Source organism: Podarcis vaucheri (assembly GCF_965113315.1).
Source record: "Podarcis vaucheri genome assembly, chromosome: 11".
In the NCBI taxonomy this organism is placed as follows: domain Eukaryota; kingdom Metazoa; phylum Chordata; class Lepidosauria; order Squamata; family Lacertidae; genus Podarcis; species Podarcis vaucheri.
Window position 1 is genome coordinate 45,599,534 of NC_138749.1, and position 27,616 is coordinate 45,627,149.

The following is a 27,616-nucleotide window of genomic DNA, read 5'->3' on the forward strand; positions in this document are numbered from 1 at the left end:
AACACTATTTCCTATTTTTCAAATACTGAAAGAAAATAAGAAATTGTTCGTGTATGCAACAGCAGCAACCCGGATTCTACTAGCCCCAAGATGGAAGGAAGACACGATACCAACAATAGAAGAATGGCAACTGAAACTGATGGACTATGCTGAAATGGCTAAACTCACAGAAAAGCTCAGAGACAATGATAATGAGAAATTTAAAAAAGAATGGCAAACATTTATTGTATATGTACAAGTAGAAACATTGGCAGGCTTTGATTAAACACTTGCAAGTAGTTTAAAATGAGATAAAATCTATGAAAGGAAACCTGAATTGAAATACTAAAGTTTGATGGCACGTAGTTACAATATGAGGATAAGAAAATGAGGCTTAAGTATAATTATGCAGAAAATGTATATATTTATGAACCAGGAAAGTAAACGGAGGGAACTCAGGAGGTTAAAGAGAACCTCCCCCCAAAAAGTGAATGTTATATTATTACTTTTACTTTTTAAAAATTATTTTTTCTTGTTGATGCAAAATGTTGAAGCTGAAATCGTAAAATAAAAAAAATATTTACATAAAAAGAACACTATTTCCTTTTCTACATACAAGTGCAGATAATGCCTTGCAAAACAGAGAGGTCTGAATAGGTCACCATCCATTCATTAGTCCCAAGCTACGTGATACGTCGGAAGCTAATTATTTCCTCCTGACCTCTACTATAGGTGATTGTTCATAAACTCACCACCTTGGTATCTGAAGAAGTGTGCATGCACACGAAAGCTCATACCAATAACAAACTTAATTGGTCTCTAAGGTGCTATTGAAGGATTTTTAAAATTTTGTTTCGACTATGGCAGACCAACATGGCTACCTACCTGTAACTACACCTTGTGGGTGTGCATCATAACTGTACTAAAGTAAGCACAAAACTGTAATACAGTGTGTTATTTTTTCTGTTGCTTTATTACCTGCAAACAACGCAACGTTGGCATGCTTTGCATCATAAGGACACCTGGCCATTCCACTGAACTCATCTCCCAGAAACTCCAAAGTATCCATCTGAAAAACAAAATAGCAGAATCCCTTTAGAAGCAAATAAAACATACTAAATGAACACTCATGGGGTTCCTTTCGAGTTCCTTTGCTTCCTTTATCTGCCGACATTTTTACTGTGTTTTAAGAACACAGCTAAATTATGGTATTAACCTACTTTTTCAGTTTGCAATCATGTGGAGCACTGCTTGCATTTTTTTTTTACTGCAAAAGAGCCTCTTTTCCTCATACTATTTATAACCAGAATCATGCTTTTCTTTTCTTTTTTTGCAATTTCCCTTTCGGAAAGACATTTGATATTTTGGTTGGAGTCGGTGTCATGCATAAATCCTCTTTCTGCCTGTCAAGAATTAATCTGTGAAGTACTTGTAGATCTCAGCCTTAAGTGTAACCCTTGGGAAACTAATTCTCCATAGGGTAGCCGTAATTATACAAATAACCAGCTCAACACAAAGCAGAAGTTCAGCAGGTTTATAGCAGAAGCTACAGGGAAAAGGACAGAGCCCATAGGCCTAAGATTCATGTATCTCAGGATTACTCAGCAGTGACTTTTGTTTTATGTGGGTTCTTGGATCTACCTAGCAAATTCAATTTACGGTACTTCAAGCATAAGATACAGAGTTTGAAACGCTAGTGTGGATAATCAGCCATCTAAGCACCACCAGTCGCATCCAATCAACTTCCAGTCCCATGAATTGAGAGGCCTATTTCAAAGCAATGGGTGATTTGTCATCATTTGTTTCCTGTCTTGTATCTCCTCCTCTCTAGACCTTCTGAAAGGAATCAGTTGTGTTTATCCTAGGATGGAAAAGCGTTTAAAATAATTGTAAAAAGGAAAGGAGTTCTGCTTGGAGTACAATGTTCTGGGCCCATCTGCACTTTCGCTTCCAATGCCCAAGGGACGACAGTAGCATCAGGCCAGCGCACGTCAAGCACTCTAACACTGCTGAGCCCAGGTGTTCCAATGACCTTCTGAAGGGCCCTGAAATGTTATTGAGTGCAGGCTTTCTGACAGCACTGCAACAGGTGTGGAAACCAAACTGGGCCCATATATCATTGGGAATGAAACATCTGTAGAAATAATAAAAGAAGGCCATTTATATTCCCCACATGATTCCACAATATCTATATCTGCATTTGCACAAGAAATATGGCTTCCCAGCTGGAAGACTCCTTGAGGTTTGTCTGTCACATTTATTACAGTGAGGACTAAAGCACAGTTTCCCAAACTATATCGCTGCATGACTCCCCAAATTCAAGAAAAATAACTGTCTCTCTACATGTAAGACAGAGACTTAAGCTTGTAGCCTTCTACTCTGTTCTTTGGTTTGCTGGAAGGAAGGGAATGAGTATCTATGGAACCATGAAGTGCTTGAGAGTGTCAGAGCAATCAGGGTCCTGGGGGAATGTAGAGTTGCCACAATGATAAACTACAGATAATCGGCAATGTGGCAAGATGTGTATTGGTTTTGGAATTATAATTCCTACCCCAAGATACATTTTTAAGAGAATACAAAGGAGAAGCTTAAGTGTCACCTCTGAATTCCCTACACATTCCTTTGATTCACACTGAGAGAACCTCAGGACTGAAGTTACATCAGCTTGATGTGGTACTGGAAGCCAAAGAATATTAGCTATATGTTGGGTATGGTAAATATGAAGTCAGCAAAGATGTTGTATGGTGAGATGTATGTTGTGGCAGAGTAGTCAGTATGAACTGCAGTATGCCATTTATCCAGATGAAGAAACCATCTTCCCAACAAGACCATTTTCAATCATCTCTTACAAGGGATGCATATTGTAGAAGACAGGGACTAGGTACACTTTGCATACCCAATAATCTGTACTCCATATGCCCATAAGAATCACAGCCTCTTAGAATGCAAAGAATCATACCTACTTAAGAGTTCTATCTTACTGCAGCTTGATAAGGGTACAACCCTTCCTCTTTTTACAGATTGGAGAACTGGACCAAAACCAACCTAATGGATTTCATTAGGGACAAATGTAAGGTTTGGTAGGAATAAGCAGCTGCACAAATATAAGATGGGGGACACCTGTCTTGCCAGTAGTACATGTGAAAAGGATCTAGGGGTCTTAATAGCTCATAAGCTGAACATGAGTCAACAGTGTGATGCAACAGTGAAACACCAAATGCTATTCTAGGCTGCATCAACAGAAGACGTGTGTCCTGATCAAAGAAACTCACAGCACTGCACTATTCTGCCTTGGTCAGACCACACCTGGGATACTGTGTCCAGTGATGGGTACCACAGTTTAAGGAGGATAATGACAAGCTGGAATGTGTGTAGAGGAAGGCAACCATGATGACAAAGGGTTTGGCAACCAAGCCTGATGAGGAAGGGGTGAGGGAGTTGGTAAATAGGAAACTGAGAGGACATATGATAGCCATCTTCAACTATCACATGGAAGATAGAGCAAGCTTGTTTTCTCCTGCTCTGGAGGCTACGACCCAAACCAATGGCTTCAAATTAGAACGGAGATTCCAACTAAACATCAGGAATAACTTTCTGATAGTCAGAGCTGTTGGGACAGTGGGATGGACTCCCTTGGAAAGGGGTGAACCCTCCTTCTTTGCAAGTTTTTTAGCAAGGCTGGATGGCCATCTGTCATGGATGCTTTAGTTGAGATTCCTGCATTTCAGGGGGTTGGACTGGATAACCCAGGGATCCCTTCCACCTCTACAATTCTATGATTAAATTATTTAAGACAGATCACATCTAGGGTTTCTCTAGTGGGGAGCTGGATGCAGTATCAAGTGCGTCAATGTTGCACTTTTAAAATCATTTCCATAGTATTGTGAATATACAATTTTAATGAACAGATTAACTGATTAAAAATGTTATTAATTGACTGAAGTTATTTAACTGGGCTGTAGCCTCACATTTGCTCGCTAGATACCCGCCCCCACACAATGTAGTATTTTCATTCGCTCCTCCATAAACCCCATGCATGCGGATTTGAACTATAGCAGTAATTGAGGATTTTATGAGGCACAGCTTAGATTTGTCAGCACACAAAGCTGGTGAAAGCTTTCACCGTTGCTAAGTTAACATGTCTGAAGCAAGCAGATGACATCCAAGATCCTACTATAAATCCTAGAGCTCTGGTTGCTACTATAGTTGTTCTTCTCTTCCATTTATAACAACCTAGCTATAGCAGCAAGAGTGTCAAGAGCTCCTGCTCAAAGCGCTAGCCAGCCATTCTTTCTTTCAAAATAATCTGTTCTATCCTCCTCACCCCTCCAATTTTTTTGTCCTGTTCTCTGGTCATTCAACCTTCTGTGATATCTGAGCAGGCCCTGGCCTCACTGAGTTGTTCTAGGGTTTTTTGTTGCCTTCAGTTTTTTTCTCTACAATCTTCTTCTATATCTGCAGATCTTGGGTTTCTGCAGAATGTGCCTTCATTCTTCTTTCTCAGCAGCCCTATAATCATGTTGGTGCTCACCAGCCAGGTTGGCTAATAATAGTAAACCTTCTCCGCTCTCAGGAGAGGAGCTGGAGAGGGGCCTTGCAAATAAGAGAAATTATAAGCACACTGTGCTTTTCACTGTGTCTCAGTTTCTAACAGCCAGATCTAAAGCAGCAAAAAAAATTTGCAATGACTGCAAAGAGGGTTCCTTCCAGGATTGAACACCTAGGACCAAAATGATGAGTGAATGCAAAAGCTACGAATTGAATTTCTGCGCACCAAGAGTCACTGCAGTGCTCAGGTAAGAAGGGAAATGAACTTCTGAGAAGATCTGAGTAGCTGAACAACAGCAGCTGATCAGTGCTGACCACTTCACTCTTCGGTGAGCAAGTTTCCTGCTGTACCAACCTCTTCGCTGCCTATATTCGCAACGGCGGGGCTGGGTATAACACCACAGCCAGGCTCCTACTTCCATATGCTTGAGATGGCTACAAATCCTTAGCTTCAGGCATCTCCTTTCAGGTCTGTCAGAGTTGAACATTTTAATTAACAACCACCGAGGGAATAACTTGACTGTACGAAGCGGTAAGATAGTCTTCCAAGTGAGTACAAAGTATTATCGGGCTTACGCAGTAATAAATACTGATTCAAGAGGATTGCGAAAGATACCTAAATTGCTTCAGGCGCACCTTAATTTCAGACAGGGATTAAACCTACATTCTGCAATCCAAAACTCTGTAGGGTTCCGATACACACATGGAGCTCCACGTGAGCGAAGGCTTTCCCATTCAATCTCAGGGAAGCAGCTGTGTGAGCAACGGATCTGTGTATGTCTAAAAGCTCTCAGCACAATAGCAAGTGGAAACCCAACTTCAGGATGAGGGAGGTCAAACTAGAGCAGATAAAGGGAATAATCTCACAAGGCAGTATTCTGTTGCTTTACCTAGCCTGCAGCTCACCCTCCCTGGTGGGCGCCATTGGGGGCTGGCATTTCTCCATCCAATGTGGGAAGCACCGGTGGCTGTTTCCCAGGCAGCAAAGGAAGCCTCTGGGCTGCTTGGGTATTTGGTCCTGCCCGCTTGTCTAATCAGCGAATCGCAAATGAGCATGGGTCACCAGGAGGCAGGCTTATATTACATAGGCACATGACTTGCTCTACAGCCACCATTTGTTAGATCTTATTCCACCCTCCCAGCCTTTATATACAGTGGTTACCTGGGGTACAGACGCTTCAGGTTACAGACTGCTAACTCAGAAATAGTACCTCGGGTTAAGAACTTTGCTTTAGGATGAGAACAGAAATCGTGTGGCGGCAGCGGGAGGCCCCATTAGCTAAAGTGGTACCTCAGGTTAAGAACAGTTTCAGGTTAAGAACGGACCTCTGGAACGAATGAAGTTCTTAACCCAAGGTACGACTGTATTCTGTTGCGTGTTGTTCTCCTCAGTCTTGCTATGGCACAGTCGGTCGCCGTATTTGGGGCCAGGCTGGAATTTCCCCAGTTGGCAAATTGGCTTCAGTGCTCTGCTTTTCGCCAACCTAATAACAATTGTCACAACTTTGGTGGTTCAGGAATCGGACAGGCGTACTCTTGGTTGGAGAAGAGGTTACAGCCTCTGCCTGGCCCCTCGGAAGTGGCGTATCCTGGTAAAGGGATCCAGAGGAGTCGCCTAGGTGGGGGTGCAGGGCCACAGCACAGGTACAATCTAGGGGGGGGAATTACCCCTTGATGTAGGTCAAGGATTCCTTCATTTCCGGTTGACCCCAAAACTCAAGTTCTTCTGGCAGGCTGGCAGGCCGGCCAGAAGGGATGGGATCTACCCAGTGCCTATGCCAAACCTCTTACATCTGTTGTCAATAAAGTTGTGGCCTGATTTCACCCAAATATTGGTTGTCATGTCTTTTATTCTTGGTATCGGGGAAGACCAAAGACTAGGAGGGATGCCTTGCCACACAAAAAAATGCTGAATGCATTTTAGTCAAATGTAATTCTGCTGATACCAATAGAATTCAAGCCATTATAATAATTTATGGTAAAATCTTTCCAGTCATGAATGCATTCCTTAAAAATGCAATGCATACCTTATAATTTCTGCAGGAGGGACTGAAGGCATTTGTCCCACAAATAAATAATGTATCATCATCTCTTTTCAGAAGAACCTTAATAAAATTATGACATTCATCCTGCAAAAAATAAGAAGAGCACAAATATTATTTCAGCAAACACATTGCAAATATTCTTCTTAACACTTTCAGGTTTCCTTGCAAAATGGCTACAACAGTTAAATAAAAACATCTGTTTGACCAGTACAAACGGGCTTAACCAAACGATTGTTTAACCAAACAAACTGGCTGTTAGGACCCGAGGCCATCATATTGCTCCTCTTTGCTGATGTTCATTAGATGGAGTGAATCTTAATGCTAGTCTTTGATTCAAGAATAGGACCCTGGTACTTCACTTTCCTACACTATGGTAAATGACACTGCTAGTAAGGATCAGCTTAGTAAAGAGAGCTCAGGATGTAATGGAAAAAATGGAGCCAACTATATTTCATTTAGGTTTATCCACAGTTAATCATATCTTGCATTACTATAACATTTGTCTAGGATCATTTCTGCCTCCCTATGACCAGAAAAAAGGCCACATATATTAGACACACTATTACGCCAGCAACCAATGGAAATTGGATAGTTGTGCTTAGCTCCTCAATATAGCATTGAATGATGTCAGTGCACCTTGCTGAATCCCAATCCCAGTGCTCCTAAGCATTTTACGATGTTGCTGTGTCTGCTGTCATAATGTTTCATCACATTAGAAGCAAACTATTTTTGCAAATTAAAGTCTTCAATAAGCTGATGGGCGGGGTGTGTGGAAGCAATTACTAGCTGAATGGCATGATCCACATCACAGAGAGTGGTCTGAGATAGCAGTCAAGAAACTAAACAAAACTGGCAGCTGCCAGAGAAATGAAAATTACCTACCTTATGTTTTCCCTTCATTCTGCATGTGTCTACATCGAGCTGCCTGGATTTCCACGTCAATTTCTGCAAGGATCAAGGAAGAAATCAATTAAGAGCCCAGAGGTTGTTGTGTTTGATTTCAAAAGTAAGAGTTCCCTAAGGAAAACTACTTCTCAATATAAGCTTATTGAAAGCTTTCTGCACTTTGACTATGGTTAATTTACCATAACAATGGAACACCACAGATGCAGAAAGCTTGCAAAGCTTTGAATGGTACCTGGCAAACTGAAAACACCTCACTGAAAACAAGCAAATTTGGTGAGAGGAAAACATTAACAAATGGTTACATATTCTTGTTTTCCTTGTTAATATAGACTATTTACATATAAAAGTATTTGTATATGTGTGTGTGAAAATCTGTTTTATATGCAATAAATGTGTGTACATCTATAACAAAATCTGTTTTATCTGCAATGAAATAAAATTGCTTACACATTTGACTGTTGCCTTGTCTTCTAATTTTGAACTTTTTAGTCACAGTTTGCAATGTTTACATAAATTAGGGTTGCCATGTTTTAAAAAGTGAAAATCCGGACATTTTAACCGATTTTAGATAATTCTGCCCAAAAACCATTTCCAAAGGGCAAATTCCAGGAAATTCTAAACATATGGCAGCCCTAAAGTATATGTATCCAGACTTTCACCAATGATCGTTGGGTGGGTTACATAAAAGATATTGCTATATAAAACAGCAGATGAACTTACAACTTCGATTAAAATGTCAATTAAAATCAAACCAGCAGCAATAAACAGGAGGGGCAACCTTCACTTATTTCAGTCCATCTTCTACAAATGCCTAAGCTATGACTCTACTGAATTTTAAACCAAAATGGACTCTGGCATCTACCTAAACCCACGACAGAGAAACAATGAGATCTGATTCAAGCAACCTGCCTTACTCAAAACTGGCTCACAAACTGGGAGGGTTCTCTCTCTCAGTGGAAGAGTCCATGCTTTGTGGGTGGAAGATCGCACATTGCCACATAGGGCTGGGACAGACTTCTGTTTTAAAACTCTAAATAGCTGCTAAATAGTGAGTACAAACAATACTCAGCTGGATTGATCGATGGTGTGCATTGGTATAAGATAGCTTCCTATGTTCCTGTTGAGCTTCAGAAGCTTTTACTTGCAAAAACCATTCTCTTTGAACTCCTCTGGCTGAAAACAAATGTCAAACTCGCTTATTTGTTGCTCTATAAACTAGATTTTGGCTAATAAGCAGACCCGTTTTAAATTACTTGAACTCAAAGGGGAGGGAAATGTTGATAACTGGAGCCACTGAAAGATATACTGTCTGGGTACCTTAAATCACATAATGCATGTCTTAAAATACCAACAGTTATGCAAATATTGCAGACAATATTTCCACCTAACATATAGCTCTGTTACTCAGTTGTGAAGTATCTTTATAAAGCAAAACGTGTTTTTTTCACTGAAGTTGCATCACCATTTTCCCAACTGCTTCTCAGGTCTGTTAGTTTAGCCTGTAATTTTAGCTCCACTCTTGAACATGATGTTAGTCATCATTCCCAGGGTGCCAGATGCACACAAAGAAGTGAGACAAGCCTTTTTCTCCCAACTCTGATACCTACGTACAGCTCTTTCTTATCACACGTCACTTATGGCCTACTTAACGAGGAACAGGAAAAATACTTCAATTTCCATCTTAATTTACCTTGGGTACGATGTAGATGTCCTTATAAGCCAGTTAGAAAAACCCCCTCTATGTTTTGCTTAGTATATATCTGCTTGATTATATACATTATAAAATGAAGTAGTAATAATAAATAAATAAACTTTACAAAAAATCTGCTTGATTGCAGATCCTCCAAGTGCCTGTTTTACAGGGACAGTCCCAGATTTACAGATATCATCCTGGTTTCTGATTTGATCCCAGAATGTTATAACCTTCCTTAGAACCTCCTTATTTTTATTGGGGAAATGTTGAAAGGTATGGTAGGACATCCCTATTTTCATCAGAGAAATGCTGGAGGTTATGGAATTATGTGACCCACCAAGCCAAGGAGATACGTAACTATACAACCTTTAGAAGACCTCTGAAGGCAGCCCAGTATAGGGAAGATTGTTTGTTTGTTTTTAAAAAGTTTAATATTTTATTATGTTTTTATATATGTTGGAAGCCTCCCAGAGTGACTGGGACAACCCAGTCAGATGGGCAGAGTATAAAATAATAAAGTAATCATCAAATAGGACGTCCCTATTTTCATTGGATAAATGTTGGAGGGTATGTGATTGGACATAAAACCATATTCATTAAATATGGTAAATTCATTAAATAGGTAAGCAGAGTTTGCTTATTAAAAGGGTCTTATAGCCAATTACTATGGTATTAGCTGTTCAACAAAGCTTCAGGATGCAAGTAAGACATTTGATGGACATTACAATGCAGATTACTTATCATCTCAGCTAAGCCACTTATCAGAAGTTCACTGGGGACATGGCAGATCTTCCAGCTTCCCTCTATGTGATTAATATGCACCATCCACCTTGATCAGTGCAATTTTAAGAGCAATGTTGGAAAGAAGCAGAGCTAAGTTCCTTTTCTAATTTATCCCCCAGTTTCTTCCCGTGTCCTTGGTGGGAGAATGACAGAATGCTACTTACTTTGCTAAAATAAATTTCTTCTGTATGTGATGCATCCATATCAACAGTATAAATATGGTCCCTGTAAACAAAGGGGAAAGAATGAACGCCAAAATAAACTCAGACACTGTCACAAAAAGAGTCGTTTGCAATCAGATAAATCATTGCCCGTATTTGGGGGTGGGGGGACAGGACCCTGGGGACAACTCCAAAGAAAGCTAGGAGATACACCTTCTGATTCATATGTTTTATGAAGGAAAGGAAAGGAAACTTAAAGGTCATCAACTCAACATGAACAGCTGTTTCACTTATATATTTTGCGAATTAGAACGGTGAAGGCTTCCCACTCCCACAATCACAACAGGGATGCTGCTGAAAAAAGGGACATTTATATGAAAACAAGGAGCTGACTATCATGTGAAATGATTGGGAGTTTACTTCTCACACTGGAAACAGGGTGTTCAGATGAACCTTATTCTGTGATTCTAAGTATAGGTCTGTTCCTCCTGGCTAGCCTCGCAAGCCCATTTTTGCATGCTTCTCCAGCTGGTGGACCTTGGGGGGTTCTAGTGAAAAACAAACTAAACAAAGACCTGAGATCCCCATATCCCTATGCTGATCATAACAGGAGCCTGAAAGCTTGTGGGCCTCAGATTCGCAAGTGATGGCTATGATTATTCTAATAGATACACTGCCCATGAGGATCTTACAATTTTGTGAAAAATAACCCTTGTGTATGAAAGGCTTGAAGGGACGCGGGTGGCGCTGCGGGTTAAACCACAGAGCCTAGGGCTTGCCGATCAGAAGGTAGGCAGCTCGAATCCCCTCGACGGGGTGAGCTCCCATTGCTCGGTCCCTGCTCCTGCCAACCTAGAGGTTCGAAAGCACGTCAAAGTGCAAGTAGATAAATAGGTACCACTCTGGCGGGAAGGTAAACAGCGTTTCCGTGCGCTACTCTGGTTCACCAGAAGTGGCTTAGTCATGCTGGCCACATGACCCGGAAGCTGTACGTTGGCTCCCTTGGCCAGTAAAGTGAGATGAGCACCACAACCCCAGAGTCGGCCACAACTGGACCTAATGGTCAGGGGTCCCTTTACCTTTACTATGAAGGGCTTTGGACAGAATACCACGTCCAGTGCTATTTATCTAGAAAAAGAGGTGTCGGAACTCACCATGAACACCTCCCTTGTTCTCTTAGAATGGCAATGGCGTCCACCTGAGAGGAGCCAAAACTGAGTTCTGTGAGTTCTGGCTGAAAAAAAAGCCGATCCAAAATATCCCCAAATAAGTTTTGTTCAGGTGTGTTCTTTTATATCTGTCAGGTTCTCAGGATACCATATGGATTTTAGGGATACCATTTAAGATTTTAAGGCGGCTAGGCTTTCTTCATTGTTTCAAGGCTATTTTCCCAACCACAGCAAAGATGTTTTGACAGAAAGTATGAAGGGAAACGGTTTGACAATAACTACACAGTTCCCAAAAGCCCTGTTAATTTCGCTGCACTTGATGACCAAATTGAGTTTCAGCATTTACCCTCTGGCAGAGAGAGGACAACATTGCTTTACCTAAGTTGCTCGTGTTCATTCTTGTTTTGCTGAGAACTAGGTTCTTTAAAAAATAATAATTCTGCCAGTTTCTCCTTGGAAACACAGAATAGGGCCAAGAAGTGCAAGTGAGATATTTCTACACATTCCCCTTCTGTGCTCAACGGACTACAAGGGCATTTTCAACTTGGAGATAGGAAAGCAAAACACTCAGTCTAATCAAACCTTGAAGCATCTGCTCTGAATTGGGAGCAAAGAATAGGGCAGTTGGAGACATTTAAAAAAAAAATAAAAATAGCCATAATTTCATTTCTCCTTCTACCCCTTTAACATAACCTTCTCTCTATTTCCCAACCCCCTTCTCCACTACAGGAAGAATTGCTGTTGAAATTAAATGATCTTCCGCTTTTAAAGGACCCATGGAAACCTGCTGAGAGTAGTATACACACACAGAACTTCCATTTTTGAAATCTCTGCTGTCAAGATTTGCTTAGTTTTAACAGACTGGGAGGGAAACAAGGTTAGCCTCTAACTAAAGCAGACACAGAACCCTCGTCGCTGCAAAGAATAATAAGCAAAATTCTTCCCACGTGGGAGAATAGGGGCAGTATTGTTAACAGAACCAGGCTTTCATGATTTTGCTGCCTGCCACTGCACCAGAGGCAGTTTGCTTTGCAAGATGCCAAACCGTGGAAGGAGTTCGTGTATGTGTTTCTTTTCAGACATTCCATCTTCAGTAGAACATGCCATTTATTTATAAGGTAGCTTTAATGCGCCGGCTTGTTATTTGCTTGACTTCATTGAGGGAGCTGCGATTGGAGGTCAATACCAGAGCAGAATTGCCTGTTTGTTTGATTTCAGCTTCATGGGTGACACAGCAGCGTGGCTTTCCCCTCCCCGCCCAATAGATTTTTCACAATTGTGCTGCTATGCAAAAGCAGGCCGAAAATAAATTAAAAATAAATAAATCTGAATTGTAAATGAACAAGCGATTATTATGCACTGGCAACGTTTCAGAAATGTTCCACTTGCCCTCTTTTAGCACAGCTCTGTATATGTTAATTGCCAGCAAAAATGAAAGCAGAAAGATTTCAAAACAGGCTTGGGTTGCTAAGCTCTATTCTGACTCTGGCTCCTTCTAATAACTTAGTGACTGGTTTGCCAATCAACCCTCGGAGAAAGCAGAGGCCAACTCCTGGAGCAATCTGAATGTACAAAAGCAGATTTCCAGATAACTCGAAACCATTTCCATATGTGTTATTTAAACCACAGCTGCTCACACAATGGCAAATATTGAAAGAACTGTCAAGTACTAGTTAGGCTTTGCTAAACCACTAACAATAAGTGACTTTGCTGTTCTATTTTCCCTGCTGTCGCCTAGCGCCTCCCCCCCCTTCCCCAAACTCCTACTTGGAGGATTTGTATAGCTCTTGCTAATTAAGTTATTCTTTACACAAATAGACAATCCTAGCACTTCCGTTTTTCCCCCACCTCCAGCACTGCAGATGGTTACCATGGCGCAACTGGGTAAGGGGAAGAAAGTTAAATATTGCTGGTGCCAACTGACCCTCGGCCACCAACTGCAGCCTTTATGTGTGGCATAATTGCAAAGGGTTCATTCAGGTGTGTGCAAAATAAACAAATAAATAAATAAATCCTCAAATATCTGTGAGGGATGACACAAAAGTGTAACGGGAGAGGGTCAATTGCCATATACGATCATGTATTTAATCTAACACCTTTGTTTTTACCCCCTGCTTCCCTCTCTTTTTATTATAATGTGTTTTTCAAGTATACTGTACAGTGGTACCTCAGGTTACATATGCTTCAGGTTACAGACTGCTAACCCAGAAATTGTGCTTCAGGTTTGTTTCCTGCTTGGCAGGGGGTTGGACTTGATGGCCCTTGTGGTCTCTTCCAACTCTATGATTCTATGATTCTAGGTTAAGAACTTTGCTTCAGGATGAGAACAGAAATCATGCTCTGGCAGCGTGGCGACAGTAGGAGGCCCCATTAGCTAAAGTGGTGCTTCAGGTTAAGAACAGTTTCAGGTTAAGTACGGACCTCCGGAACAAATTAAGTACTTAACCTGAGGTACCACTGTATTTTTGTGCTTGATGCTTTATTATGTTTTAAATGTGTGTTGGAAGCCGCCCAGGGTGGCTGGAGCGACTTTTAGCCTTGCGTCATGTGCAAGTAGAAAGAGGGCAGGATCCAAATATTTGGGTTGCATCCAACGCAGTTATTCCGCTCGTGAAACAAGACTTCTGTTGATGCAATGTAACTTCACCCCCCTCTTCCCTGAACCAATCTTCCCAGAGGGTTTGGAGATTCGGGGGGGGGGGCAGGGCTGGCCCAAGACATTTTGGCATCTGAGGCAAACCACAAAATGGTGCCTCCCACCAGCCAGGGAAGAAGGAGCGAATGAAGAGTTAAACCAGGAACGGCAGAAAGGGGGTGGTGGGGGTAGTGATCAAATCAACCTTCCCAGACGGTTGAACTGGAAATCAAAGGCCACCGTGGGGTGGGTGGGTGTGCTCTGAATCACACCAGGTGGATGCAAAGCCTTAGGAGACCCCAGAGGGCAGCCTCCATCTTTTCCTCCATAAGGGTGGGAGGAGACCAGCAGTTTCTCCTATTCTCAAGGGGGCTGCTCTGAAGATAGCATTGGGGGAGGGCTGCTGAGGAACACCTGAAGCGCCTGATGTGTTCCTTGGAAGACAGATCTTGCCACCTGAGGCGGTTGCCTCACATTGCCTCATGGTTAGGCCAGTCCTGTTTGGGGAGGTAGATGAGAGGAAGGGGAAGCCACACTGTCTGAGCGGACCTCTACACTTGCAAAGATGGATATAACCCTTTGATTTGACACCCTCCACCCCCAAAGTTAAATGTTTGCGTAAAAGTCACAGGAGGAGAGGAAGCAGCAAAAAAACTACTCCTTTGGTAAAGGTGTGAAAAGAAATGTTGTCAACATGATTCAGACTTTGCTCGTCCCTCCTCATCCTGCTCTCTTCAACGGCTGCCTCACATCACCATGCCAATCAAACATCCCTGCTTGGTGAATTAAGAGATACAAAGCATACAGAATATATAGAGACTGCTGCTTGGCCCTCGAGAGTTCAGCTCTTAATAGCTGTATATAAGGCTAACCATCCAAGGCCTTTTGCAGCTGACAATTTGATGACGTCAAGTGCTCCAAGGAATCACTGGCACTTTAAAAGAGCCCATGTGGGAACTATTAGTACTTGTTACCAGCTCAGAGAAAGACACACTAACTGAAATTTCTTTGAGCTAGTAGTGGGTGTAAGAGCCTCTCCAGGTTTTATTCTTAGCTCTTTAATGGTGCTAGTCCCAGTCCTGCAACAGCAGCACAATGTCCCTTCCACGTATATGGGGAGGTAGCTTCGCTGTGAAGGTAAAAAACCTTTATTTTGCATGAAACAGCAAGGCATGGATTTGGAGGAAACTGGAGCCTCAGCTACCGCTTGACATGTTTTTAAGTGTTATCATCATTTAGTAGGAGAGTTATCTGCTTTCCATGCAGAGTCCCAAGTTTTTTACCTGCCTGCCTGTCCAAAGCTGACTTTGAGGATGGAGGGCAAAGGAGAGGAGCTGGGGCCACCAGCCACCTATTGCAATGGGTGGGGAGCAAGGTCCCAGTGGCGTGGTGCATGCTGGGATCCCACACAAACCTGGAAACAACTCTAAGTGACCATTTTGCTCTATGTAAATATGCCACTTTGCTCTATGTAAAGATCTGGAATGCAATGCGCTCCCCACTGATTTATTGATTTATTAATTCCCACTTATTACAGTGGTGTGGATTGTGCCTCGGTCCCTACTTTGTTCAGCGTCCTTCCTATAATCAAATGGAGTTCATAACCACCCAAGTAAAACCTCCATTGGTATGTGGAAGGGCTATGGTTCAATGACAATGAGCTTCTGTGTCACATACAGAAGAGGTTCAAAGTTCAATCCCCAGCATTTTCAGATATACCTGGAAGAGACTCCATCTGAAATCCTGAAGAACAACTGACAGTCTGTGTGGACAATGCAAACTTGGGTGAACTAATGGTCTGACTTGGTGTAAGGCAGGTTCCTGTGTTCCTATCCCAGCATCCCCTTCTTCTTTTGGCAACAATGAACATGGCATACTTGTGATTTCTTCTTCTTCAACAACAACAACAACAACAACAACCAACCAACCACTAATGCTTTTATCTGAAATCAAAGAATTAGCTCCCAAGTAAACACGGAGTACTTCTGAGATGCCACAACAAATGTTAGTCATTTGTTTTTATTGTTTTTAGGTAATTGGGTACAAATGTATACTTAACATCACTATATTTAGACAACTGGGGGGGAAACAACACTGTGGAAAGGAACATCTGATATTGTAGCTCAGGGATCTATGCCAAGAAGAAACTCAATTAATGCATTCACAAAGCTGCTTGATAAACACCTCTGATTGGATTCATATTTGCCACTGTGCTTGGGGTTATACCACAACTGCCAAAGGAGATGCAGAGCTGTAGGTACAAATTTTCATTCACACTAATTATTATTTTAGGGTGTGGTACACATCGTGCTCCGTTGGGGTTGTTTGTCAGACCTTTGGTCCCCACCCTGCACTCAGCTCTCACCTGTGGCTACTAGTGAGCTCAGAGTTGCCAGAAACAGTATTCTTCAGCCACCAAGTACCAAACAAACATAAATGTTTTCAACTTCCTCCTCAAAGCAAATAATGATGGCAATAGACACCTGACTAGAGAGGGCATTCCACAAAGACCACTTAAAAGGTGGTCATGGGACAACACCAACTGGGAAGCCAGATCATAGGGTCTGAGATAGTTGGTGCTGGGGAAGACATCTCTTTTAGGATCTTGGGTTCCAAGCCATTTAGGGCTTTTTATGGCAGTGCTAACACCTGGCAACCACCAGTGCTTTTGGAACCAGTAACACATGGTCCTATCAGGCTGCCCCACTTACCAACTTAGCAGCTGCACTAGCTGCAGTCTCTGGACTATCTCCAAGGACAGCTCCATGTAGAACACGTTACAGAAGTCAAAGTGGGAGATCACTAGAACATAGAACTAATGAGGCCAGGCGATCCCAGTCTAGAAATGGCCTTAGCTGGCAAACCAGCCTAAGCTGTGCAAAAGTACTGCTAGCCACCGAAGCCAGTGAGAAGCCTGGAATTCCAGAGCATTCGCACACTATGACCTGTTCCTTCAGTAGGAGTACAATCCCTCTCAGAACAGATTCTATACCTAATTCCTTGGCACGGGAATCACCCATTTGCAGCACTTCCATTTTACTGGGTTTCAGACTCAGTTAATTGGTCCCCATCCAGTTCATCACTGGCCCCAGACACCTATGCAGCACCTTCATGGCCTCTCCTGATGTCAATGAAAAGGGGAGATAGAGCCGGGTATCAACATAAAAAAGGTAAAGGGACCCCTGACCATTAGGTCCAGTTGTGGCCGACTCTGGGGTTGAGGTGCTCATCTCGCTTTACTGGCTGAGGGAGCCGGCGTACAGCTTCTGGGTCATGTGGCCAGCATGGCTAAGCTACTTCTGGTGAACCAGAGCAGCACAGGGAAACGCCATTTACCTTCCCACCGGAGTAGTACCTATTTATCTATTTGAACTTTGCACTTTGACGTGCTTTTGAACTGCTAGGTTAACAAGAGCAGGGACCGAGCAACAGGAGCTCACCCCGTTGTGGGGATTCAAACTGCCAACCTTCTGATTGGCAAGTCCTAGGCTCTGTTGTTTAATCCACCACCTGTGTCCCTGGGTATCAACATACTATGTACCAAATGCCCAGATGACAGTTCCCAGTATAGATGTATAGCATAGGAGATATTTATGGGGCCTTGTGAAGCCCCACAGCTCAAAAGCCAAGAGCTAAGGAACAATCTCCTTGTACTATTTCCTGGTAGTGACTCTGCATTATGATTAAATTATTCACTTTCCAGGTTTTCACCTAAATATAAAAGTGATGTAGGCTCTGAATTTTTACTTGTCACACAGATTCCTAGCTCAGCAAGAAACTTTTAAGTGACATTTGGAATAAAACAGTTTTTTCATATCTTTGGAGCAGAGAAAGATAACATTGTAATGCAATGAAGGCTCCAGATTTTGGAAGGCCTGTGGACATCATAGTCTCTATGGGGTTCCCTCCCTGAGTAGGCCCACAGCCTCCTTGCCATTATCACTACTATCCATTTTCAAGACTTCTCCTGATAAACTATGGCATAACAGCATGTCGTGAAGATAAAACGGAGAGGGGAACAGCTGTGTTTGCCAGCCCGAGCTCCTTGGAGGAAAATGGGATAAGAATGCGCAAATAAACACACACACACACACACACATACAGACAGACATTTGCAGGCCTTGACCATGACAACATCCTTGAAGCATTTCACTGTTCACTTACTGAAGTTGTGGGCTACGCCTATAGTTTCTAACAGGACTGCTCTGGAGTAACTAATTTGCTAATTGCATCTGAAGTTGCCACCTGACTAATTGTAAGTTGGCCCAACTTGTTTCTAATTAGAAAGCCCTTTTAAATTTTTGTGTAATCAAGTATGCATTAACATATCCCAACGGGCAAATGTTTGGCATTCTCAAAGAGGTAGCAATCTTCATTGCTATCCACCAATGCCAGTTCACATGACTTTGGGGTATGTATTGGCTGCTAAAAACCCTATTGAAACCATTTGCCTCCCTTGTCCATGGTAAACTGGTCACAGGAGGAAAATATGCATGGGGTGTTTCCATGCAACCCCAGTGCGGATTAGCCATGAAATGCTACACATATGCTGAGAAGCCTATGCCCAAGCAGCTCCCCTTGGGCAGAAAGCCAATGAACACAGCTATTTGAAGTGCTTGCCACTCGTCCAGATGGTCACGTAAACTAGACCTTATGCAGGCACTCAAGAATTTGAGAGAACACTTCGGGCCAACTCACACAACTCAACTGGTACACAGAGCAAGAGTGCTAATAAGTTGATACTTTCAAAAATTGGCTCCTACTAAAGCAAGACGCCCAACCTGTACCACAATCCCCCGTTGGACTTTGTGCTGCTAAATAAGACCTTGCCCTTAATTGTGAATTTTCTACTAAGAGCTTTAAAACTTTGCTCACTGCTGCTTCCAAAAAGACCACAAAGAAGGAAGCTGGCTCAGCAGCTAGGTCCCATAATAATAATTAACATTAAACTTGCCAAATCCTTTGAAAGAAATGAAGTGTAAACACATCTTTCCCCCTCCGTTCTCTCTCCTGGTCTCTTTGCTTTACCATAAAATATGCTTAGTATCCCAATGACATTAAATTTTAATTTTGCTTCAAATATGTACTCATGCAACATGGATTATTCTTGTTTATTCTCCAAAACAGGCAATTAGTTGTGTACTTTAAATCAAAAACTCTTTTAAAAACATAATGATTCCAACATTCCCAAGTGCGGAACAGCTACTGTATATTATGAATTGCTCTGGTAAAAAATGCTGAAGGCATCAGCCAGCAGGACTTTACAGCATTAAGCCCTAACTGGACATATAACACAACTCTCGGAATACAAATAAATTCCAACTGGGGTACCAAGCTCTTGAGGCTGCGTTTTTTTAAAAAGCCAAAGGGAAACGTTGAGGAGGGATGGAGGCCAGCCAAGTCATTTGTTGCCTCCCACATAACTGCCATTTTCGTTGTTGTTGAAGGAACATTCTTTCCCTATGAAGACCATGGTTCATCTATTGATGACTTCCATGTTTCTATGTGCTACAAAGTGCAATTTAAATATAAATATACCCTTTTCTTTTGCTCCCCCCCTACCCATTAGACCATGCACCAATAATATTGGGTCTACTGCTCAAGGCTGGGCCTAGTGAGTAGGTTCCATCGATATGAACGGCTTATCTTTCAGAATGTATGGAGATCCCTGCTGGTTCAGACCAAAGACCATGCTGTTCCCACAGAGGCCAACCAGGTCCCTATCAGGAGCCCACAAGCAAGACACAAACACAGTAGCCCTTTCCCATTTGTGGTCCCCAGTAGCTGGCATTCATAGATATCTAGATCTGTGGCCCTTCTTTAGTCTTTTGTCTACCGATAGGGTATGATGGAGGAAGTCTCTAACTTACATGACCCCTGAGGTAGACACTTCCTTGTGGAGATCTATCATTTCCCCACTGCACCATACAGAAGAGCTTCTCACATGGTGACTCCCAATGATACGGATGTTGCAAACCTCTAGGGTTTGCCCACATGAATATCTGGTTCCGATGGGACATTTTTCCTGTCTCTATGCGTGAGGCTGTGGTACATACAGTCATGGAGAAAAGAAAGTGCACCCTCTTTGAATGCTGTGGTTTTACATATCAGGACAGAATAGTAATCATTTGACACAGTGCAATATGTCATTTGATGTGGTTCATCTGAGATTGTATTTCTCTAATTTTAAGACCTGATAAGGAACAGATGATTGTTATTATGTCCCGATATGTAAAACCACAGAATTCAAAGACAGTGCACTTTCTTTTCCCCATGACTGTATTACAGTCTGGGGTGAAACATCAGCAGGGAGAAATAGCTACGACGATTCCAGAGTTAGAGCTAAGCTTGCAAAAAACAAGGTTTGAAACTGATGTATGGGGTGATTCATTTGCAATGGACAATTCACACAACTGTGGAAGGCCTCATGTTCCCTTCTCATGTCACTCTCACTTTGAGCTATGAAATAAACCAAAAAGAAGAGTTCTGCGTGGTTGAGAAGAGTTTGGAAGAGAAAAGAACAAGGACTGACCTAGCAGCAATGTAGAGGGTTCTGTCCATTATCATGAGCAACTGGACGTCCAATTTGTGCCTCTGTGGGGCGTTATGTCCTGGCTTGTGACCCACAAACACCGGATACTGTTTTGTATCTGTAAGAAGCAGAGAGGAGTTGAAAGAAGAAAAGTCGAGAGACACTGAGTGAAAGCATGTAAACAGTCGTTCAAATGGTCTATCCTCAAATGAAGGATCCAGAATTCCTGCCCCGATTTCTTTCTCTCGGCATATAGGGTTAATCATCCATGCAACAAATAACCCTGCTCAACAGGGTCAGCTTCTTCGTTGTCACAAAAGGGATGTTATACTCTTCACAATTTTAAAAATTGTTATCCTCCCCCAGCCCTCAAGAAGAGCATTTAATTGCTAGAAGTTAATAGGCAATCCAACATTTACACCTGGGTTTATATTCACTCTTTGCAGTTTTAAATAGCTGGATTCTGCCTGCCAAAGATGATCCCACAGCATAACAGTGTTTTATAGAAGGCCAGCAATTACAGCAGTAGCCACGCTGTCTAGTGATTATAACAAAGTACTGAAAGATACCAAACTGGCAGATCTACGGGCTGCCCACATGATGAGGGTAACATTCTAATTGTGCTTATTTTTAGGAACAGAGGGGAGCCATTAATTGAGCTTTGCATCTACAAAAGCATCTGCTTTTTATTTTCTTTGCAGACAGTCTTATGAGGTTGTTTATGGAAAGTAGATTGCATTCTCTTATTTTACCTAATTTTATTCTGAAGCATCAGAGATGGCGGCTTCAGAATGGACTAGCGAGACTTTTATGGGAAGGAGCCGACTTGAAAACCATAATGCTCTAATCAACTGCTAATTTCACACATCTTTCGGTGATTATACTATAGAAAAAAATACAATCTTCTGGGGGTGAGGGAGATGCACAAGCCACACCGCGCTGCTGTGATGACTGCCACTAATCCATAATAGCAAATGCAGAGATGAATGAGGTCGGTGTGAGTGATGCAGTTCAGGGGATTGAACAAACCCTCTAGCAATCTGGTAGCTCTTTGTTTAGTTTCTTGCCCTTGAAATATAAATTCTGTAGTACAGTACACAAAGCATCCAGAGCTTCACAAATACATCTTCTAGGTTGCCACTGGTCACAGTAGCGTTTGCTCTGGTGAGTCCCTTTTCCAACGCAGAGAGAAATGGGCTAGAGATTTGACTTAATTTAATGTTGTTTGGGACCTCACTGGAACCCCCTTCTCCTGTGTCCCAGAACTTGTTAGAAAGGCAGGGTCTCTTCCCTTAAGTTGCACTCTGCTTTGGAAGCAGATAAACATCCCCTGCTTCCGAATGCCCATGCAGCTCAGCATGATGTCAAGCGAAATCCCTTCCATCCCACAATGCAGTGCAGGATCAGCAGTGATCACACATTCTAGATGGTTACTAAGGTAGTCAAAATGTGTGGACCGCTAATGATGATTGCGCAAGCAGGCAGAGAATAGAAACTACCGGAGATAGAAGATGTAGTTGCATGCAAGTTAGAAAGAAGAATGAAAGATTTAAATAACTATAACCTTTAAATTAATATATAACCTTGTTGTTATTTGATATAATTTTGTTTTAGCTATATGCAGGAGTTGGTAAAGGGACAGCTGGGGATTGAGGAATTTGCTAAAGAAAAGGATGTCAAATCTGTAAAATAAGCAGCATGCAAAAGGGGAAGAAATGGAAATATCTGAGAGAGAAAGTGGAAAGCCAGTTTTTGAAAAAAGAAGAAGTATCAAATTAGTTTTAATTTGGCATTGATGTGTTATAAATTCAAAAAATTAATAAAAATTAATTGGCAAAAAAATGTGTGGACCACTGGATGAACCCTAACACCATCAAAATCAGGGATTCTCAAATTGTGTTATAAAGTCCCTTACTGGGCTGGTGACCTCTTTACATGACTAAAGAGTTTCCTGTGTCCTCTGTCACAAATATATATATATAAATAAATAAAATAAAATAAAATAAAATGCAGTGCAGGCACTTCACATGGAACCTAGTTTGTAAAATATTTTTTCTTTTTCTTCTGTGGAGTCTACCTCCATGTGGATTGTCTGCCTGGCGTGTTATAACTGAGTGGATGGATGGATGTATGTATGCGTGCCCATTCCTCTGCTATGAAATATTTCAGGATGACCAGACAATATGACAAAAGAATTGTTATTTCCGATTCTAATTTGGGAAGCGGACACTGTCAATTACACCATGAAAATGAAATTATATTGTAAACCTAAATATGTCTTCCAGGAAATAAGCCATAGTGATTTTAATGGACTCTAGGACGAAGGTGTCAGCATTTTGGCCTATTGCCATAGCTAGATTATACCTCTAATCCACTTACCTACAATTTTGACAAAAAGTGAAGGTAGAAACTCACTACATCCTAATTGTCTTGAATGCTGAATCCATTGTTCAGTTACAGGGGTAGCACTGAGAGAAATTTATATTATCTGGCAGTTTGAGACACACCCAGATGGTACCAAAGGCTAAGTCTGATTGGTGGGTTTGATTGTCCCAGGTAACCCAACAGGAGATTTAAAAACAGCTACATAAATATACACTGTAGTACAGAGATGTGAAACTGATGATCAACAAGTATAACTCTAGAGTGGAAACTTAACTTCATGTGCAAATTATGCAGTTCTTGCATTTTGGCAAAAAATAGCCTAATTTTGGACATCCTTGGCTTTAGACAGCAGCTGTTTCTTCAGAACTGGTTGAGTATACAGTTTGTAAGTATGTAGCCAAGAAGAAACAAATATAGGCTTCCATGTTCCCTGGATTCTCCTTGTACCTTTTCTTCCATTCGTTTAGGTTTATCAAAGCAATGAAGACTTTTGGCTCCCCATTCGTTATCCCATTTGGATGGAGCTAATATTGCTCAAATACTACAAGTTATAGATTTGGTGATGTGGCTCAAAGCACTTCAGTACACTGTAGAAACTAAAAGGGAATTTTTTACTAGAACCACTTTTGACTGGCATTGTACAGCCAGATACTGTGAAAGGTTTCCTCATTTACACATCTAAATCCTGATGGGCAAGAGAATATTATGCTAATCTGCTTCCAGGCAGGCTGCCACTAAGAGCTGGTCTAGAATGGAAACTATTCCTTTCTAAATTCTGTTTTACATTACAACTGCAAAAATGGAGTACACATGCGCGAGCACACAGCAATTTAGCATATGCATCATCATTTCTGTGCTAAATGGTGTGTTTCCCCCAGAATTTGGTTATCTTGTTAAGGATTTGTCTGTAGTACATCTAATTGCTCATACTAAGACGTGGCTAACTCTGGTTTGAGCACCACTGAAAGGATGTTCATAGAAATATTATTTCAGATTGGTGGTTGAGCCGTTTCATGAAAAGTGGCATTTTGTTGTTGAAGAAGAGAGGTACCAGGTTGAAGAGGACAGTGGGTTGAGATATGACCAAAAGCAGGTGTGGGAACTCGCTCTCTTGCATTCAAAGACTACAACAAAGCAAGTTTTTGTTTACTGGTTTGTAGCAAAAGGATAGTGTTAGGATGCGGAAGTGAAAACCCTCCAACATTTTCTCCAGTGAAAATAGGGACACACCATTCAATAATAATAATAATAATAACAACAATAACAACAACAGTCGTACCTTGGAATCCATTCCAGAAGTCCATTCGACTTCTAAAACATTTGGAAACCAACACGCGGCTTCTGATTGGCTGCAGGAAGCTTCTGCAGTCAATTGGAAGCTGCGCTGGATGTTTGGCTTCCGAAAATTGTTCAAAAACCAGAACACTTACTTCCGGGTTTCGATCGTTCGGGAGCTGATTTGTTTGGAAGCCAAGGCATTTGAGATCCAAGGTATGACTGTGATAATAATAATGTTATTATTTATACCCCACCATTTGACTGGGTTGCCCCAGCCACTCTGGGCGGCTTCCAACATATATAAGCACAAAATAAAACAGTAAACATTAAAAAGCTTCCCTATACCTTCAGATGGCCCTATAGCCTTCAGATGGCTCGGGGGTCGGATAACTCTATACCCGCCAACATTATTCCGATGAAAATAGGGATGTCCTAAGGAAGAGTGGGACATTTTGGGACCAAATAAAAAAAACCTGGATGGCTTCTGTAAATCTGGGAATGTTGCTGGAAAATAGGGACACTTGGAGTGTCTGGTATAAAGGAAAGATAGGTCTAAGGAGACGCAGCAGGAAACAAGAGCTCACAAATTTAAATCTCACTGACCAATAAGCCATGACTTGAAACTTGGGGGACAAGAAATCTAAGCGCAGTTTCCCTGCCTTTCATACTCACAGTTGCCATGCGAAATACTGATTGGTTCAGGATCTTCTGGGAAATCAGCCCCAGCAAAGTATAGCAGTGTGAAATATAGCAGCAAGGCTTCTGACCTCATAGTAGTTCAGCTGGGAGACTATATCTTCAATTCACCCTGTGAAAGACAAACGAGGGCATAAGAGCTTTCCATCAACTCGCATTTAGCCACTACAAACAAAAATAGGCCTTGGACAGCCTACAAGGAACAAAGGGGGCTCTCCTGCCCTTCAAGGCATCCACTATAAAATAATAAATATGTTCATTTCAGAAGAAGAAAACCACCCTGACAGCAGGCCTCATTGGGCTCTAACATATAGTGGCACCAACATCTTAAAAAATAAAAAAAGACTTGAAGATGCTGCAAGCTATCAGTGAGTACTTTCGCTTCCTCTCCTCGCTGCTGGTTTTTGCTCTGCTCAAAAAACAACACCTTTTGTCCTCTGACACCTAGTTCTCCCTAAGAACTGGGTTTTAATTATATTGGTTTTGGTGACTTAAGTACGTAAATCATGAATACATTGGCTTTGATTGAATAGTTATGACATTGACGCCCCACCTTTCCTCGCCATCCCCATTTTACCCTTACAACAATCCTGTGACGTAGGAAGGACCAAGAGTGAGTGGCTGGCCCAAGGGACACCCTGTGAAATTCATGGCTGAGTTGGAATTCGAACCATGCTCCTCCAACACTTTAACCACTACACAGTCCTGGCTCTTGAGAGGCGGGGCAACATTTGACTTAAACCGCTGTGACATTTCACTCTGCTAAGTAAAGGTAAAGGACCCCTGACCATTAGGTCCAGTCGTGGCCGACTCTGGGGTTGCGGCGCTCATCTTGCTTTATTGGCCGAGGGAGCTTCCGGGTACAGCTTCCGGGTCATGTGGCCAGTGTGACTAAGCTGCTTCTGGCGAACCAGAGCAGCACACGGAAACACTGTTTACCTTCCCGCCAGAGCAATACCTATTTATCTACTTGCACTTTGATGTGCTTTCGAACTGCTAGGTTGGCAGGAGTAGGGTTCACACAGTTTTATGGTGAATTAAAACTTATTTCATCTTCTGTATCTGTTTTGAAACCTCACTGAATGCACAGCTTAGAGACTACGGTGTTAAGCAGCGTATAAAATGGGTCAAACAAACAAAAATAAATGTTTCCCCATACAAACAAAAAAGCCGTCTACACAGAAAACTAGATGGCAGGAGCTTAGATTATCTCCTGAAGGCACATACTGCAGCAATGCTGCTAAAGTTTAAACTGGGTCTGGGTCTGGGCAGGAAATGGACAGGGAACTCTTATGTATGATGTCCTGTGGTCTAACATGGAAGGAAGGTTGGAAATAAATGTAGTATGTAATAAATGCATTTTAGAAAGAGACTACGCTTTGTTCCCTCCATGTGCAGGTCACATATACAATCTTGTGAGTGTGCAGTGTTATATAGCACTTAGATGAGACACATCTAAATCCACTGATTGCTGACCAAAGTTTTAGGCAAATGCTCCTTCTTCTAGGTATAAGATGGCTCAGCTCATAAATTAAAAACACTACACATTATTTAGGTTTATCAAGGGATTAAGGGACCTTCCAGGAGAATGATTCATAGTCACATGAGTTGTAAATCAAGAACAGCAACACGGGGAACAGGGCATGATGGAGCACAGTGAATGTGTCATGAGACTATACCATAAAAATATGAACTCATAAATTTAGATACTATAAAAACCAATGATCCAAATTGCAGTAAAACTCCCTAAAAGCAGTAACTTCACTTGCCTCCCACCTGCTGGATTCTAGGCATGTTTTCTTCTTCTTTTTCATTGTTAAATAAAAATAATTTTAAAAAGCAGAAAACTTTTGATTCAGTGTAAGCATGGGGATCCCCCCCAACACAGCAAATATCCCATAATTCCCAGGCAAATTTCACAGAGGTGCTGCTGACCTACAGGATAAATCAGTGTAAAAGCAGGGATTTCTTTTCACCCTTTCCAGAATTTCAAACCTTTGATGCTGCCTGCCAAAGATTATCTTTTCGAACAAAGCTATTTTACTGTAGCCGCTCCATGATTTACACAAAGACAGTCAAGCTTTGTAACCAAAGACGGCTTTTGAACGTCCATTTGGCAAACAAAGTGCTAACTCGCCCTTTTGAAACACCATTTAATATTAGAGACCTATATGTCCTTTCCTCATGCCAAGAAAAGCATTAACAAGCCCTGAGTGTTTCGTTTCAGAGTGTAATTTCACAATTGGTTCTTAATCATTTATCCAGTTGGAAACACTGAAGTAATTAATTTTGAGATCCAGATATATACTTTTAAAACAAAACACTACATTCTATTACAATCAAGGAGGTGGGACAGCTGTTCCAAAGTATGCCACTGGGAACCTCAGAAAGGCAAGATAAATTACTGTGCTCGCTACGTGCTTATTTTTATTTGAACATGCAGCTTTTTAAAAGTCTGATTTTTTATGTTATCTCTGAAATTGAACATCAATCTCCGAGCCAATGGGCTGTCCAATGCTAGTCCTGCTCAGAGTAAACACTTTGAAATAAATAGACGTGACTAATTTAGGTCTATTACTTTCAATGGATCTACTCTGAGTAAACCTTATTTACCTACAATCCAATAAATTTGGTGTAAGCTACACTAGAATCAATGACACCCACACCAGCTAGTAGCACCAGCTATGAACATACAGAAGAAAAATGATACATGAGTTGAAAAAATGTTTAAAATAACTTTTTCTTTTAAAAACACACACCCCAAAGCCTTTATTTTAGGAATCTTAGGCGCTGAAATCCCAAGGGA

General features: G+C 41.7%; 1 protein-coding gene across 7 annotated transcripts in view; it reads right to left on the minus strand.

Moving 5' to 3' along the window:
- Window positions 1-27,616, minus strand: part of SEMA6A (semaphorin 6A) — a 183,339-nt gene that overhangs the window by 63,544 nt on the left and 92,179 nt on the right. For all 7 annotated transcript variants that reach the window (XM_082191550.1, XM_082191552.1, XM_082191549.1 and 4 more), the window contains exons 2-7: window positions 24,787-24,922; window positions 20,452-20,569; window positions 10,119-10,179; window positions 7,455-7,517; window positions 6,555-6,656; window positions 958-1,048 (exon numbers count right to left, since the gene is read on the minus strand). In XM_082191550.1, coding sequence (XP_082047676.1) covers window positions 958-1,048; window positions 6,555-6,656; window positions 7,455-7,517; window positions 10,119-10,179; window positions 20,452-20,569; window positions 24,787-24,886 — 535 coding nt within the window. In that variant the 5' untranslated portion in view covers window positions 24,887-24,922. The remainder of the gene's footprint in view (window positions 1-957; window positions 1,049-6,554; window positions 6,657-7,454; window positions 7,518-10,118; window positions 10,180-20,451; window positions 20,570-24,786; window positions 24,923-27,616) is intronic.